The sequence below is a fragment of the Schistocerca nitens genome, chromosome 3, assembly GCF_023898315.1.
Source record: "Schistocerca nitens isolate TAMUIC-IGC-003100 chromosome 3, iqSchNite1.1, whole genome shotgun sequence".
Taxonomy (NCBI): domain Eukaryota; kingdom Metazoa; phylum Arthropoda; class Insecta; order Orthoptera; family Acrididae; genus Schistocerca; species Schistocerca nitens.
The window spans coordinates 271,479,528-271,495,813 of record NC_064616.1 but is presented as its reverse complement, the minus strand read 5'-3'; the positions used below and the strand labels follow the sequence as shown (position 1 = coordinate 271,495,813).

The 16,286-nt window shown below is 36.0% G+C and overlaps 1 protein-coding gene across 1 annotated transcript in view; it reads right to left on the bottom strand.

Annotated features, from left to right (window-relative positions):
* Positions 1-354: 354 nt before the first annotated feature.
* LOC126249175 (nose resistant to fluoxetine protein 6-like) overlaps positions 355-16,286 on the bottom strand; it is a 422,987-nt gene continuing 407,055 nt past the window's right edge. The window contains exons 12-15 of the mRNA XM_049950831.1: positions 11,280-11,409; positions 4,435-4,624; positions 4,083-4,225; positions 355-1,643 (exon numbers count right to left, since the gene is read on the bottom strand). Coding sequence (XP_049806788.1) covers positions 1,530-1,643; positions 4,083-4,225; positions 4,435-4,624; positions 11,280-11,409 — 577 coding nt within the window. The 3' untranslated portion in view covers positions 355-1,529. The remainder of the gene's footprint in view (positions 1,644-4,082; positions 4,226-4,434; positions 4,625-11,279; positions 11,410-16,286) is intronic.

Below are 16,286 nucleotides of genomic sequence, written 5' to 3'. Positions count from 1 at the left end.
AGTACTTCCTCATTTATTATTAGATATACCCATCCAATTTTCAGCATTATTCTATAGCACCTCATTTAAAAGTTTCTAATCTCTTCTTCACTGAATGCATATTGGCTTAGTTTCATTTCGATACAAGACTACACTCAAGACAAATGCCTTCAGAAAAGATTTCTTGACATTTAAACTGAGACTAGATGTTAAAAATTCGTCTTTTTCAGAAATACTTTTCTTGCTATTGCCAGTCTGCATTTTATATCCTCCTTACTTTGGCAATCATCAGTTATTTTGCTGCTCAAGTAGCAAAACTCTCTTTTTTCTGTATACAATAAAATTGTTTGGATACCAAACTGAAGAAATATAAAATATTTTACATAATTTATATTTGATACACATAAAAAATTTTACAGGTCTTTCTGCAGTAGAAACTTACAATCTTATTTACAATATCCTTTTTATTTAGTATTAACATCTTTACCTGAGAAATTCCTTCAACAATAATGGGGCTGTATTTAAAACACCATTTGCTGTCTGTTTTGTATATGAGCTCTTAAAGTTCAATGTCACTTTACAATTTTCCAAGAATTTTGATGCTTCACACTTACATTTGCAAATGGCTCTTAATGATATATCTAAAAATGTTGTTACTAATAAATAATATTTTTCCTAATGATGCAAACTGCAACAGAACAACAATTGGATAGATATATTTGTAGAATAATTTGAAAAATAAAGCTGTATATTTTAGCTCTGTTCACCAACAGGTCACTCTTACAGCATTTAATAACAAAGAATCAATTTTTCAGCTTTTGAAACTAAAGGTATTTCCCTTGAGAACAGCAATGTAAGTAACTGACAAGATCACTTACAACTGTTTGATTAAAGTACTTAATCAGCAGTGGGTAGCAGACATATTCCAGATTGTAAGGTGTCAGTACTCAAGCTGTCAAAGAAGTGGCATCCATTTCATTAGTGAGTTGATTGCCGCTATCTCCTTGACATTTTTGTATCACAGTTGTTTTTTGGTCAAGGGGACCATTCTGACAGCTTGGTAACCAACAACTTCATCAACTTATGAAATTTGCCAAACATGTGGCTTGATATACAGGTGAGCAATAACAATACCTCTTGAAAATCAGAGGTACAGTTCCATTAGCTGAAGAATTTGTTTTCTGTTACTATATACATATTATTCATCAGTGTGGCCATTGCTTCATCTGTTGGTGATTACAGTCAATTTATGTGTCATTAGTTAATTGCTTTCATTCCTGGAATATAGAAAGATTCTATTAATGAGCACTCAGTCATCACTGGAGAGTAGAGTCTTAAGGTAAGCTCCTCACAGTTGTTTGTTCATTATAAGCTGATGTATTTTACACCCTCACTCAAATTTTCTTTCTGTCAGTCTTCTACATATTGTGCACTCACTTCTAAATCACAGTATACATTATTCAAAGTGGATCACTCATCACTTCCTAGCAAAGGATTTGCATTAATGCATTAAATTTTTTACAACATAAAAGAGATGACAAAATTTATCTTCATGACTTCTTTTTCTTCAGTAGAACATTTCTAATATTTTGGAATGGCAAGTCTATGAACAATGTAAGGGCAACTGAAGCAAGAACAATGGCTGCAGTTTCTGCTGCATTAAACTGAAAAAAGAATTACGAATATTAATCATTAATAAATAATTTGTAAATACAAATAACAATATAAGTGAATTCAACAAAATGTGATTGTATACATTTCCAGATCTCAAAATATAAAGAATCACAGGCTAGATAAAGACTTTTGGTATCTAAATGCTAGTAAGGTATAAAATACTTTAAGTTTTTGTACCTGTATTGTCACATACTATACAAATTAATTACTTAGAATACTTAGAATTATACAGTGACATTTTCACTACAAATTATCATCAGTATAAATGAAAATAAATGGAAGTAGTCACAATTCATATCATAGGAAACTAACATGAGACCCTTCAGATTTGTGACTAAATCATTTACTTAATGAAAATCCCTTACAAATAGTATAATTTAATAACTAAGTTTGCACCAGTTTTTTCCCTTTTTATTGAGGCCTGTAAAAATTAACATGGAGAAGTTCAAATGGTTCAAATGGCTCTGAGCACTATGGGACTCAACATCTTAGGTCATAAGTCCCCTAGAACTTAGAACTACGTAAACCTAACTAACCTAAGGACATCACACACACCCATGCCCGAGGCAGGATTCGAACCTGCGACCGTAGCAGTCCCGCGGTTCCGGACTGCAGCGCCAGAACCGCTAGACCACCGCGGCCGGCACATGGAGAAGTTAGTTCCAGTTACAAATAGTATAATTTAATAACTAAGTTTGCACCAGTTTTTTCCATTTTTATTGAGGCCTGTAAAAATTAACATGGAGAAATTAGTTCCAGAAATTGGCTCTTCAAGAAGCTATTCCATCTGAGTGAGATGTATTATCCTTTGCTAATTACATCTTGCAATTAATAAATATGAAATGTTGCTAACAATCTTTGACACTTAAGTGAAACAAAGCAGAAAGTAATATTGTACAATAGAAATGGGCATCTGCCTCCTCTTAAAGGGGGTCCATGACTTGTAACACCTTGCAGAGTTCCATGCTCGGTCATCTAATGATAGATGTTGTTCCAATGTGTTCATGGCATAAATCATATATATTAACACAGTGAAAACCTGATGTGTTAAAATTTTGTATGTGACACCTTGAATTTATCTACAATGAGGTGACAAAAGTCATGGGATACCTCCTAATATTGTGTTGGACCTCCTCTTGCCTGGGGTAGTACAAGCAGCTCAACGTGGCAGGGATAGCCACTCATAATTCCGAAAGTGTTGCCAGTGGAGGATATTGTGCATAAACTGATCTGGCTTGATGACATGGTGCATTGTTATCCATAAAAATTCCATCGCTGTTTGGGAACATGAAGTCCATGTTGAATGGCTTCCAAGTAGGTGAACATAACCATTTCCAGCCAATGACCAGCTCAGTTAGACCAGAGGGCCCAGTCCATTCCATGTAAACTTAGCCTACACCATTATGGAACCACCTCCAGCTTGCACAGAGCCTTGTTGACAATTTGGGCCCATGGCTTCACGGGGCCTGCACCACACTCAAGCCCTACAATCAGCTCTTACCAACTGACATCAGGACTCATCTCACCAGGCCACAGTTTTCCAGTCATCTAGGGTCCAACTGATTTGGTCATGAGCCTAGAAAAGCTGCTGCAGGTGATGTCATGCAAAAGGCACTCGTTTCAATTGTCTGCTGCCATAGCTCATTGACACAAAATTTTGCCTCATTGTCCTAATGGGTGCATTCGTCATATATCTCGCATTGATTTCTACAGTTATTTCACACATTGTTGCTTGTCTGTTAGCACTGACAACTCAACACAAACACCACTGCTCTCAGTCATTAAGTGAAGGAAATTGGCCACTGCATTGTCCATGGTGAGAGGTAATTCATGAAATTTGGTATTCTTGGCACACCCTTGACACTGTAGATCTTGGAATATTGAATTCCCTATCAATTTCCAAAATGAAATTGCCAATGCATGTAGCCCCAATAACCATTCCATGTTCAAAGCCTGTTAATTCCCATTGTACAGCCATAATAATGTCAGAAACCTTCCTGTATGAATCATCTGAGCACAAATGACAGCTCTGCCAAAACACTGGCCATTTGTATCTTGTGTATGTGATGCTATCACCATTTGTATATATGCATATTGCTATCCCATGCCTTTTATCACCTCAGTGTATAAATTTTTCAGCCTTATATGGAAAATAAATGTACATGATATGTATTGTAAACATCTGGTTTATTCTAGATCCTTTTAATTTACTTTCATTTTGACTCTACATTTAAATTAAAGTAAATCTTATCCTTTATACAGCAGAAACAGGAACATGAGGCAATATCTATCTATCTATCTCTCTCTCTCTCTCTCTCTCTCTCTCTCTCTCTCTCTCTCTCTCTCTCTCTCTCTCTCTCACACACACACACACACACACTCACTGAGAGCTACAAATTATGTGTTATTTTTATTATTTTATAGCTTACCAGTAGTCGAATGCTATACTGGTCAGTGTGTCTTGTTGTTCCAACATTGTAAAAGAAAATTGGAAACTGTGTAAGATACACTGCATATGATATCCTTGTTGATATTAAGAATACTTTCCATGAGAGAATGCTCCCCATAATACCTGAAAAAATAATCATGAATAATTACTATGTTGTGCATATAATGTATGTGTCTTTGTTTCATTTTCAAATCATGTAACATACATTACTGAAGTTAGTTCAGTTCTCTCCTGTACTTTTTTTGCAGAATGAGATTAAAATTAAATATACAGAAGTGATAATTGACGAGAATGTGAAAAATTTTATATGTATACGTATAAAAGGACCTTACCTCCTTGGTTTACATACGATACAAATATTATCCACATAAAACACAAACACCATCCAATAGGAGCAAATGCAGCATAGTTCGCTGCATCTAGTGGATCATATTTGTAGCTTTCTTGACCCATTGTTGCTGGCATTACAAATGACAAGTAAAACAATACAGAAACAAGCATCCAACCAATGCCTATGTATGCCTGTAACAAAACAGAGTGTGATGATTAAAACTCAATAATTTCAAGTAATTGATCAAAATAACTATCAATGTAATTAAATTGATATGTAAATTCTGCAGAATCATATTATATAAAGTATAGAACATGATATTTCAGGAAATAGTACATACACTTATGGGCAAAACGCTATGATTAATTGCTGAAGAGTTTGTTTATCCAACTTTGGAACACAACACAGCAGTGATTCTGCACAGCATGGCTTTGTCAACTCATGGGTAGGTTCCAGACATATGTGGGGTTGGATCGGTGGTTTGTGAGCACAGAGCTGGCACCTGATAGCTTTCCAGATGTGTTCTGTAGGGTTCAGATAAAGTGAATTTGATGGCCAAGACGTGAATGAGGATTCACTATTGTGCTATTCAAACAACTGTAGCACAGTTCTGACCTTGTGACATGTGTAGTTATCCTACTGAAAAATGCCATTGCCTCCAGACATCAAACATGAACAGATGCAAGTATCTGCAATAATTTTGACATGGTCCACAGATGACATAGTGCCTTTTGATTGTACCAGGTCCCATGGAAACCAATGTGAGTGTCTGCCATAGCATAATACTGCTTCCAATGTCCTGCACCCAGGGTCTGGTGCACTTTTCAAGCAGCCATTCACCTGTATGACAGCATATTCAGACACAATCATCAACTTGGTGTAAAAAGAACATGGTTCATCTGACCATGTTACATGTTTCTATTGATCCACAGTCCAATCTAAATGTTCTGATATTTGCGACTATTATAACTGATGTTGTTGTAGGATCAACTTGGGAATATATAAGGATCATCTGTTGTACAACCCTATATTCAACAATATATGCTGTGCATTGTACTCCAAAACACTTAAGCTTGCACCAACATTGTCATCAGATCTGTCCCACATCTGTCTTGCTTTGTGCAGTGGGCAAACTTCTGATATCCACATTCTGTGATGGGGTGTAGACGTCCAACATCTTATCACCTACTCATGGTTTCATCCTTCAACCATTTTCCACAATGCTCACAACAGTAGCAAGTTAACAGTTAACCAGCTTCACCATTTCCAAAATGTTCATTCCCAGGCATGGGACCATAACAATCTACCATTTGTCAAAGTCACTTATGTCAGTGAATTTCCCCATTTGCAGATTTGTTGTTGCTAGAATGATTTCCTATATATATATATATATGAGTACTTTTCTTACCACATCACGTGCTCACAATGTCACCAGGGGGCATTCGGAATCACAGTGGGCAGTGGTTATGGTGTTTTGTGTTATCTGTGTATTATTCTTTGCAACAAAAGTGCACAAAAATTATTATAACAGTATTATATAAATAAATTTAGTTAAAAAGTCACTGCCTGCACCACCTTGCTGAAAAGTATCACTGTTGCTAATAGTAAAGTTTAGAACCCTACCACAGAACACTGACGGACCATGTAGGATGACATCATAAAATAAATGAATCAGAATCTGTGTCAGTGTGAGTTAAAGGTGCTGACAATTGTAAAAAAAATTAAACTCGTCGGTGACCTTACCCATTATTATAGAAATTAAATGAAGTCTTTCCTTTCCCTTATTCCTATCAAAAAATAATACCAAATAAAAAAATAAAATTACAAAGCCACTGCATCACCCACATGGGACATACTCTGTGTGAGCGTTGACCTTGGTCATTACGCAACCACCTATCCATTATCGCTCTGTGTTTACAAACATGACAAGCCAAATGAGACATGTATGTAGATGACTTGTGCACCTACATAGTTCTCGGTATTAATAGCAATATTGTCTATTGCTTTATAAATTGTAAGGCAGGTATGCCTTCTCCTCCTATAATATTGTGGCATCTTCTGTGTGAGCATCTCATAATATACTGCAGAACTAGCACGCCTGGAAGAAAGGATATTACGGGGCCATGGCTTAGCCACAGCCTGGGGGATGTTTCCAGAATGAGATTTTCACTCTGAAGTGGAGTGTGTGCTGATAGGAAACTTCCTGGCAGATTAAAACTGTGCTAGATGCTTCTCACAATTACTCTTTGCATATAATTGGACTTACTGATATGATTATGAGTTTTATTCATTTTGTTGTGTCAAAACGTTTTTGCTGATTTGTACCCAGTGTGGTTTGGCTTTGTGGGTCGGTCCCCACATCGAAAACTCAGGCCCTAATATTTTTCCATTATTTTGTTCTTTCATGAGTCAACATATCCTTGAATACTACAGTTTGTATGGCTGATTGATTCCTACTCATGACTGAATATATTCTTCTTGTCTGTACCCGTCATGGTGAGTTTTTCAAGTCATTGTACACATAGGCTCTGAACTTTTTTCTCTTCTCTTTTGAAGATTTTGAAGGTTTAGTTGTATAGAACTTAACTTAAAATTTATAAATTCTAGTAATCTACTTTGTCTCTGTAATTATTTCTATGGTTTAGTGGTGTAATGTTGTAGTTTTCACCTTGTATTATTTTTCTTGTGACAGTATGTTCCACAGATCTGAAAATCTGAATGCCATATCCTGATATATGTATAGATTATGTATGATTTTTATAGTAGATATTTTTCTTATGTTCTCTGTAATATGTTATGTATCAGATACTTCTATACATCCATCTGATATCCTGGGCATCATTTTGCACACCGTTTGTCAAACCTTATAGTCTGTCACAAAATATTGTAAACACCCTGTTTCCAAATTTTGTGAGGGGGATGATATAATGAATCACTCTCCTCTAACATTACCTTTTTCTTTTTTATAGAGATAACCAATACCACATATATTCTCGATTCTTGCATAGGTTAAAATTATCGGAATTCATATGATTTTGTATATGATGTATTATATTTCAGGCTAAAATGTATAAAAAAGAAATTAATTTGTTACAATCAATATGTACTAACAGTTGAAATTACTCTTCTTTTAAAAGTAATTGAAATTACAAAATTTGTGGCATACTTAAAATTCATACTGTTAATTGCACAATCTAATGCTAATTGTTGAATTTATTTCTAGATTTATTTACAAAATTATAACATATTTTAGAGAAGATTCTTCTTTGCTAAAGTAAGTTTGTAAACTCTTTTGCTTTGTAAACTGTTTGGAATAAAGTGAGTACTGCAGAATGTCAGTAGTGGTGGGCATGCCTCTGATGGAAGTAGACATTTTCTAAGTTTGTCACCAACAATTTTATTTATTTATTTTTTTTTATGAGGAAAATGTAAAAATGGTGTGGTGTTGAAAGATGCGACAAAGAATAAAGTTCAAGAATAATACAGGCAAATCTTCATCAGCTATTTAGTCATCAAGAACCCACAAAATCATCGAAATTTCAGCTGTAAGAATGTACCCCTAGACAAAACTTAGAGCCATTGACAATAACAAGAAGATAATGAAGATAAGTAAAAAGTTATTCTTCTGTATATCTTATGCCTCTCAAAGCTTTCAAAATTTGTGTAAAGAATGAGAATTTTAATAGTGATGTGTGGAAGGGTAAGATTACAACTGGAATGCAGTTGTAGGGGAAGGAGTAGAAGAGATGGTTACAGGATAATATGGGCTTGGGACAAGAGATGAAAGAGGAGAGAGAGACTAATTGAGTTCTGTAATAAATTTCAGCTAGTAATAGCGAATACTCTGTTCGAGAATCACAAGAGGAGGAGGTATACTTGGAAAAGACTGGGTGATACAGGAAGATTTCAGTTAGATTACTTCATGGTCAGACAGAGATTCCAAAATCAGATACTGGATTGTAAGGCATACCCAGCAGCAGATCAGATCAGAATATAGTAGTGATGAAGAGTAGGCTGAAGTTTAAAGAGATTAGTCAGAAAGAATCAATACGCAAAGAAGTGGGATACAGAAGTACTCAGGAACGATTAGATATGCCTGAAGTTCTCTAGGGCTATAGGTGCAGTAATAATGAAAAGCTCAGTAGGCAGCACAGTTGAGGAGGAATGGACATCTCTAAAAAGGGCAATCACAGAAGTTGGAAAGAAAAACACAGGTACAAAGAAGGTACCTGTGAAGAAACCTGACTGCTGCTGATTGATGAAAGAAGGAAGTACAAAAATGTTCAGAGAAATTCAGGAATACAGAAAAACAATTCCCTGAGGAATGAAATAAATAGGAGGTGCAGGGAAGCTAAGATCAAATGGCTGCATGAAAAATGTGAAGAAATCTAACAAAAAATGATTGCCAGAAGAACTGACTCAGCTTAGAGGAATGTCGAAAGTACCTTCAGTGAAATTAAAACAAGAGTGGCAATGTTAAGTGTGCAATGGGGTTCTACTGTTCAATGCAGAGGAGAGAGGGGGTAGATGGAAAGAGTACACTGAAAGCCTCTATGAGAGGGGAAATTTGTCTGATGTGATAGAAGAAGAAACAGGAGCCAATTTAGAAGAGATACTGGATCCAGTATTAGAATAAAAATTTAAAAGAGGACTTAAGATCTGGATGACTTAAGATCAAATAAGGCAGAAGGAGTAGATAACAATCTATCAGAATTGCCAAAATGATTTCGGGATGTGGCAACAAGATGACTATTCACTTTGGTGTGTAGAATGTATGAGTCTGGCGACATACCACCTGACTTTTGGAAAAATATAGTCCACACAGTTCCAAAGACTGTAAAGGCTGACAAGTGCAAGAATTATCGCACAGTCAGCTTAACAGCTCATGCATCCGAGTTTCCGACAAGAATAATACACAGAAGAATGGAGGATGTGTTAGATGACGATCAGTTTGGCTTTAGGAAAGGTAAAGGCACCAGAGAGGCAATTCTCACATTGCAGTTGATAACGGAAGCAAGACTGAAGAAAAATCGAGACAGGTTCATAGGATTTGTTGAAATGAAAAAAGCGTTTGACAATGTAAAATGGTGCAAGATGTTTGAAGTTCTGAAAAAAATAGGGGTAAGCTATAGGGAGAGATGGGTAATATACAATATGTACAAGAGCCAAGAGGGAATAATAAGAGTGGACAACCAAGAGCGAAGTCTTCAGATTAAAAAGGTCATAAGATAGGGATTAGTCTTTCACCCCTAATGTTCAATCTATACACTGAAGATGCAATGATTGAAATAAAAGAAAGGTTTAGGAATGGGATTAAAATTCAAGGTGAGAGGATGCCAATAATACTATTGACATTGGTATCCTGAGTGAAAGTGAAGAAGAATTACATGATCTGCTGAATGAAACGAGCAGTCTAATGAGTACAGAATAAATATGTATGAAGAGTAAATCAAAGAAAGAAGAACATAATGAGAAGTAGCAGAAATAAGAACACTGAGAAATTTAACATCAGGATTGATGTTCACAAAGTAGATGAAGTTAAGGCATTCTGCTACCTAGGCAGCAAAATAATCAATGACAGACAGAGCAAGGAGAGCATCAAAAGCACATTAGTGCTGCCAAACAGGGCATTCCTGGCCAAGAGGAGTCTACTAGTATAAAACATAGACCTTAATTTGAGAAAGACTTTTCTGAGAATGTATGTTTGGAGCACAGCATTGTGTAGCAGTGAAACCCCAGAAGAAAAGAAAATTGAAGCATTTGAGATGTGGTGCTACAGACAAATGTTGAAAATTGGATGGACTGATTAGGTAAGGAATGTGGAAGTCTACACAGAATCAGATAGGGAAGGAATATGTGGAAAACACTGACAAGGAGAAGGGACAGGACAATAGGACATCTGTTAAGACTCAGTGACAGACTTGCATCATACTTCAGTGATCTATAGAGAGAAAAAACTGTAGATGAAGACAGAGATTAGAATACATCCAGCAAATAATTCAGGACACAGGTTTCAAGTGCTACTCTGAGATGAAGAGGTTGGCAAAGAAAAGTGACAAACAAATGAAATATAAAGAATTATAAGAAAATCAGGCTATCTTGCAATTTTTCTGCTCTGCCAGGTTTGTCACTTCATCTCTTACATACCACTTTATTTATATCTATGTGCTGAAATTGGCTGCAACCTATTTTCCTCATCTCACTCTTCATTTTTCAAGAGCTTCTGCTGTTTTTACACTGAGTTTTCAACAGCCTAGCTTGTCTTATCTGTTTGACAGTACTGCCACCTACATTTGAATCTCATGCATTATCTACAGGGACTGATGAGCTCAGCAGTTTGATCCCTTAGGAATTCACACACATTTGAACATTATCTACATTTCAAATAAGTTAAGGGATCCTAAGTGACTTGGAGCCTCTTTTGTATCCTCCTACATCACCTCCCTTTTCCTGAACCTTGGAACAAAATATCCTCCATATTCACATTGCCTTTAGCCATAAAAAACACAATATTTCTTGGTTAGAGATTTTTTATCTGCCACCATTTTCACCTTTTAATTTCAACCAGAATTCCTTCTTTACATTAAATGATCATTGTTATTTGTGCCCCTGAATGTTCACCAGTGACAGAAAAAAATCATTTGGTTTCCTCCATTATGTAACAACCACAAAATAATGGTTAACAAGATTTTAATTTTATTTTTAATGACAGTATATTAATTTTTTTTATTTTCTTTATGCAGGGTAATTATTAACGAGTCCTCATAGAAATAAAATGGACTATGTAAAATTTGTGATTCCAATATGAATTAATAAAATTTATTGAGTTACATATAGAAATCTCACCTTTTTCAATTTAAAATTTCTCCCATATATCCTCAGGAAGTAGCCCACAAATATACCCATTATATAAACTGTTAATCTGTGGCTTGGTAAAATATATGAGAAATCTGCCGTTTCAAATAATTTGGAAACCCTGAAATAAATTTTTACATTTAATGATTACCATTTATGTTCAGTAACACAACATCCAAAGTTATTCAGGACATGTTTCCATATGAAAATGCAACACTTCTTCCTTATGGTAATGTAACACATGAAATAAGTACATCCTTTCACGGCCAAATATCTAGAGTAACAAATTAGTACTGATAAACTAACAGTTATTATTGAATCCTTAGCACCAACAGTAGATAATGAATCTATTTTGTGAGAGAGGGAGTAAATGAACATGATGGATAACATGATGAATTATGGCAGTTGACACACACACACACACACACACACACACATATTGCAATTAAGGATTAGGATATTGAATATCACTAGAAATAATTAAATGGAAGATTCATGACTATCACTAATGTGTCAGAATTAAAATTTTCTAAGAAGAAAAAAAAAATCTATCTGTTAGATCACATACTGTTCCTCAAATATAATGCAGAATTTTTTTCATTATATAATCAGACAAAATAATTATTATTGATCATTTTTTGTTTATGAGATACAGAAAACCTTACAATATTTTTAAGTGTTTTCTACTAAATATGTTAAAAGTGTGATTATTTGAATTAAAAATATAATTATATCAGTGTTTTACTTTTCAATCATAGTAATTAATTTTGCCTTTTCATAAAATGTTCAGGGATCAAATTTCTGAATTAACTATTATTTTATTTTTGCATAAGCAGTGACTGAAATGGGCTGTTATTTCATTTACAGTGCCTGCGTCAAATAAAAACTGCAATGCACAGACAGATACCCATTCATAGGCAGAGGAATTACTGCTTTTGGGTGATTTAATTAGTACTGACATGTTTTCTCCTTGCAAACATCCTACTAAGGGTAACATACTATTCCTGCCCGAGTAAATCCAGTGCACCTGTATTTCTGGTTTATTTTTAGTAGCTATGCTTGTTGCTACTTTCTGGAGAAATTTGTAAACTAATGTATTTTAATCCTTATACATTTCACTACTGTTAGGAATATATGTGCAATCTGATGCTATTTTCTGTGTGCTCCTGTCAAGTTAGCCATTTGTGGCACAGTTATTATTGCCTTCCTGTTAAACAATGCTCCAGACCATTTCACATTTTTTCAAGTTTGGAGAGTGATGCATCTGCATTTATTTTAAAATATATATTCATCATCTTCCTCTTAGCTGGAAGTGAAATATCATACAACACTTCAGTGCAATTCATCTCATGCACTAAAAATTCATTTTTTACAGTCCCTTGTGTCAGGAGACATTAATTTCCTCTGGCTATGATACTTTGAGTGTAAATTTCTTCCATTTATTTAATTGTATGGCTAAGGCCCCCCATCGTGCAGGCTGTTACCGGGTGCCGGTCATTCAATTTGATGCCACTTCAGCAACCTGCAGTCGATGAGGATGATAGGATGAGGACAGGACAACACCCAGTCCCTGGGCAGAGAGAATTCCCTGACCCAGCCAGGATTCGAACCCTGACCCAGAGGATTGACAATCTATCATGCTGACCATTCAGCTAATGGGGGCAGACAATTTCTTCCATGATATTCAGTTATATTGCTTTTTGTCATAGATACACACAACTGAAAATGCTGACAATCATGTTCTGAGCCTGCTAAAGAGGGAGTGATACATATGACTAACCTTTAAACTTTTATTTATCTATTTTACCCATTTGGTGACACACATTTAATGTACTAGATGATATCAGACATTGGACTTAAATGTGGTTTTTGTAAGGAAAAATATTCATGTTTATAATTATATGTACTAGAAAGTCATATAGAGTATTCACACATTTAACAAAAGTGGTGGTGCTATAGATATTCTCTAACAGATCTTTCAAATGGATTGTTCATTACTATACATTTTATATATTGTGGCAATTTTCTGAACAATTTTATTTCAATGTAGAAACTTGTTTTAGCCAAGATAATAAGCAAGTTTTCTTTTAAACTTGTATTGTGTTTATCTATGTTGCTATTTCTTCTCATGAGATTTTCACTCTGCAGCGGAGTGTGCGCTGATATGAAACTTCCTGGCAGATTAAAACTGTGTACCCGACCGAGACTTGAACTCAGGACCTTTGCCTTTCACGGGCAAGTGCTCTACCATCTGAGCTACCGAAGCACGACTCACGCCCGGTACTCACAGCTTTACTTCTGCAGAGTGAAAATCTCATTCTGGAAACATCCCCCAGGCTGTGGCTAAGCCATGTCTCCGCTATATCCTTTCTTTCAGGAGTGCTAGTTCTGCAAGGTTCGCAGGAGAACTTCTGTAAAGTTTGGAAGGTAGGAGGCAGGATACTGGCAGAAGTAAAGCTGTGAGTACCGGGCGTGAGTCGTGCTTCGGTAGCTCAGATGGTAGAGCACTTGCCCGCGAAAGGCAAAGGTCCCAAGTTCTAGTCTCGGTCGGGCACACAGTTTTAATCTGCCAGGAAGTTTCATATCAGCGCACACTCCGCTGCAGAGTGAAAATCTCATTCTGGAAACATCCCCCAGGCTGTGGCTAAGCCATGTCTCCGCAGTATCCTTTCTTTCAGGAGTGCTGGTTCGCAGGAGAGCTTCTGTAAAGTTTGGAAGGTAGGAGACGAGATACTGGCAGAAGTAAAGCTGTGAGGACCGGGCGTGAGTCGTGCTTCGGTAGCTCGGATGGTAGAGCACTTGCCCGCGAAAGGCAAATGTCCCGAGTTCGAGTCTCGGTCGGGCACACAGTTTTAATCTGCCAGGAAGTTTTATATTTCTGTTGTTCATAATGAGAACCATTTACTGAGGGTGATTTGTAAGAGAGTTTACTACCTGTTGAAGATTTCTTTCTAATTTTGCTCATAATTTTTGTCATCAGCAGAGAAAATTGTTTTGCATGAATCAACATTCATGTTAAGATACCTGATATAAATAAGAAAATGAAGATTTCCCAGTACTGATACTTAAAGGACACAGTAAGAAAATGAGTGTTCCTTTGACAAATATTTTGAAACTATTTGTGTTTTTCTTTCCATGCATCTTATGCTTACTTTCAGCTTGCAGTTGCTTACAAATGAATGAATTCATTTATTTGAGAGGCCCTAATGCCATAACATTTAGGCTTGTTTAGGAAAATATTATGGTTTACCATGTCAGTGACACTGATAAGTCTAAAAATATACCTGTTGTCGACTGTTTCTCATTAGCTATTTCAGTTGAGTACATGGGCAAAGAATACATAAATACTTTTCTGTTTTCTGAAACAATTTTAGAGATTAGTTAATGTTTAATTTTTGTTTCTGAACTTGATCGAGACATTTTGCTTTAGTTTTTCCAATAGTTCACTCAAATGGGAAAAAATGTGAGGAGATCATAGTTAATCACTTTCTCTTTAATCACAAGTTTTGTAAAAAGGTATCAATTTTGATCATTTTTAGCACTTTTGGAGAGCTGTATGATTGTACTGAGATATCCTTTTGAGGTATGGGAAGGTCAATCACATTTGGAGAGAGACCTGAAAAATTCTGTTTGATATACAATCAATTCCTGCCGTGTATACAGTTTTTATTTCTTTTATGAGGTTTACTATTTCTTGCCTGCTAACACTATTAACAAATGTTTATAATTTACAGGTGTTGATTCTTTTCATTAGCTGTTGATTTTCAGTGACTTTACTTTCAGTGACTTTTCAACTATTCCAGTGATATAGCTACTGAATACTTTTTGTTTCAGTTGAATTTGTAATCTTTTCTTCATTGTGCAACAAGATGTTCTTCTTTTTATGTTCATTTCTTTAGCCTGTTCATTTTTTGTGGGACTCACATAGATTTTACATTACTTGTTGAGTTTTATATGTACAATTTTGTCCTGTATAATTTTTTGTAAATGTTTTAATATTTTATATTTAGTGTATAAATAGACGAGTCAAAACAGATGACCACCTGCCTAATATGAGGGAGTAAACATCTTGCTGCATTAACAACCTCATCATCATCCACATACTGCTCCCCATGGAGTGCATCCTTCATTGGGGCAAACAGATGGAAGTTGGAAGGTGCAAGATCCGGGCAGTTGGGTGGATGAAGTAGAACAGTTCAGTGAAGTTTTGTGAGCTCCTCTCAGGTGTGTAGACTTGTGTGAGGCATTGCATTGTCATAGAGAAAGAATTTTGTTCGCATTTTTGCGGCATGTTCCAACACTGCAGGTATCACAGCTGTATGCGGCTGGCCAGCACACATGAGATCAGACAGGTTTGTTTGTTGTGAGGATGATAGACACCTCAGCCAATGACTCTCCATGCTTCTGTTCACTGCCCATTCTGCAAGTACCTATAAATATCTGCAATGCTCTGGTTTTCTGTCAGAAGAAACTCAATGACAGCTCTCTGCTTGGAACACACCTCCATTACAGATGTCATTTTGAAGGATACATATAGCACTGCGACCTATCACAACTTCATGAAGTAGTAGGGGCAGAAGTGGGAATATTTCATGATGTCCCACAACAGAGTCCACATTTTTTAACTGAAATCGTGGAGAAAAAAATGTGTTGTATTACTTATTGAATGCCCCTTGTAGTATACTGATCCATGTTTGGAATACAATAAAACAATGATTCTGTATGGCATGGATCTGATAAGTCCTGGAGGTATGTGGCACCAGATATCTATGCAGAAGTCATAAAATTCCAGTATAAATTACAGGCTGGTGGTTTGTGGGCATGGAGGCTGTGCCTGATAATACCACAGAAGTGTTACACTGGGTGCAAATCATTCGAATTTGATGGTCAAGACATAAACATGAATTCATTAACATGCTCCTCAGACCACTGTAGCATGTTTCTGGCTTTGTGACACAGACATTTATCCTGCTGGAAGATGGCATTGCCATTTGGGAA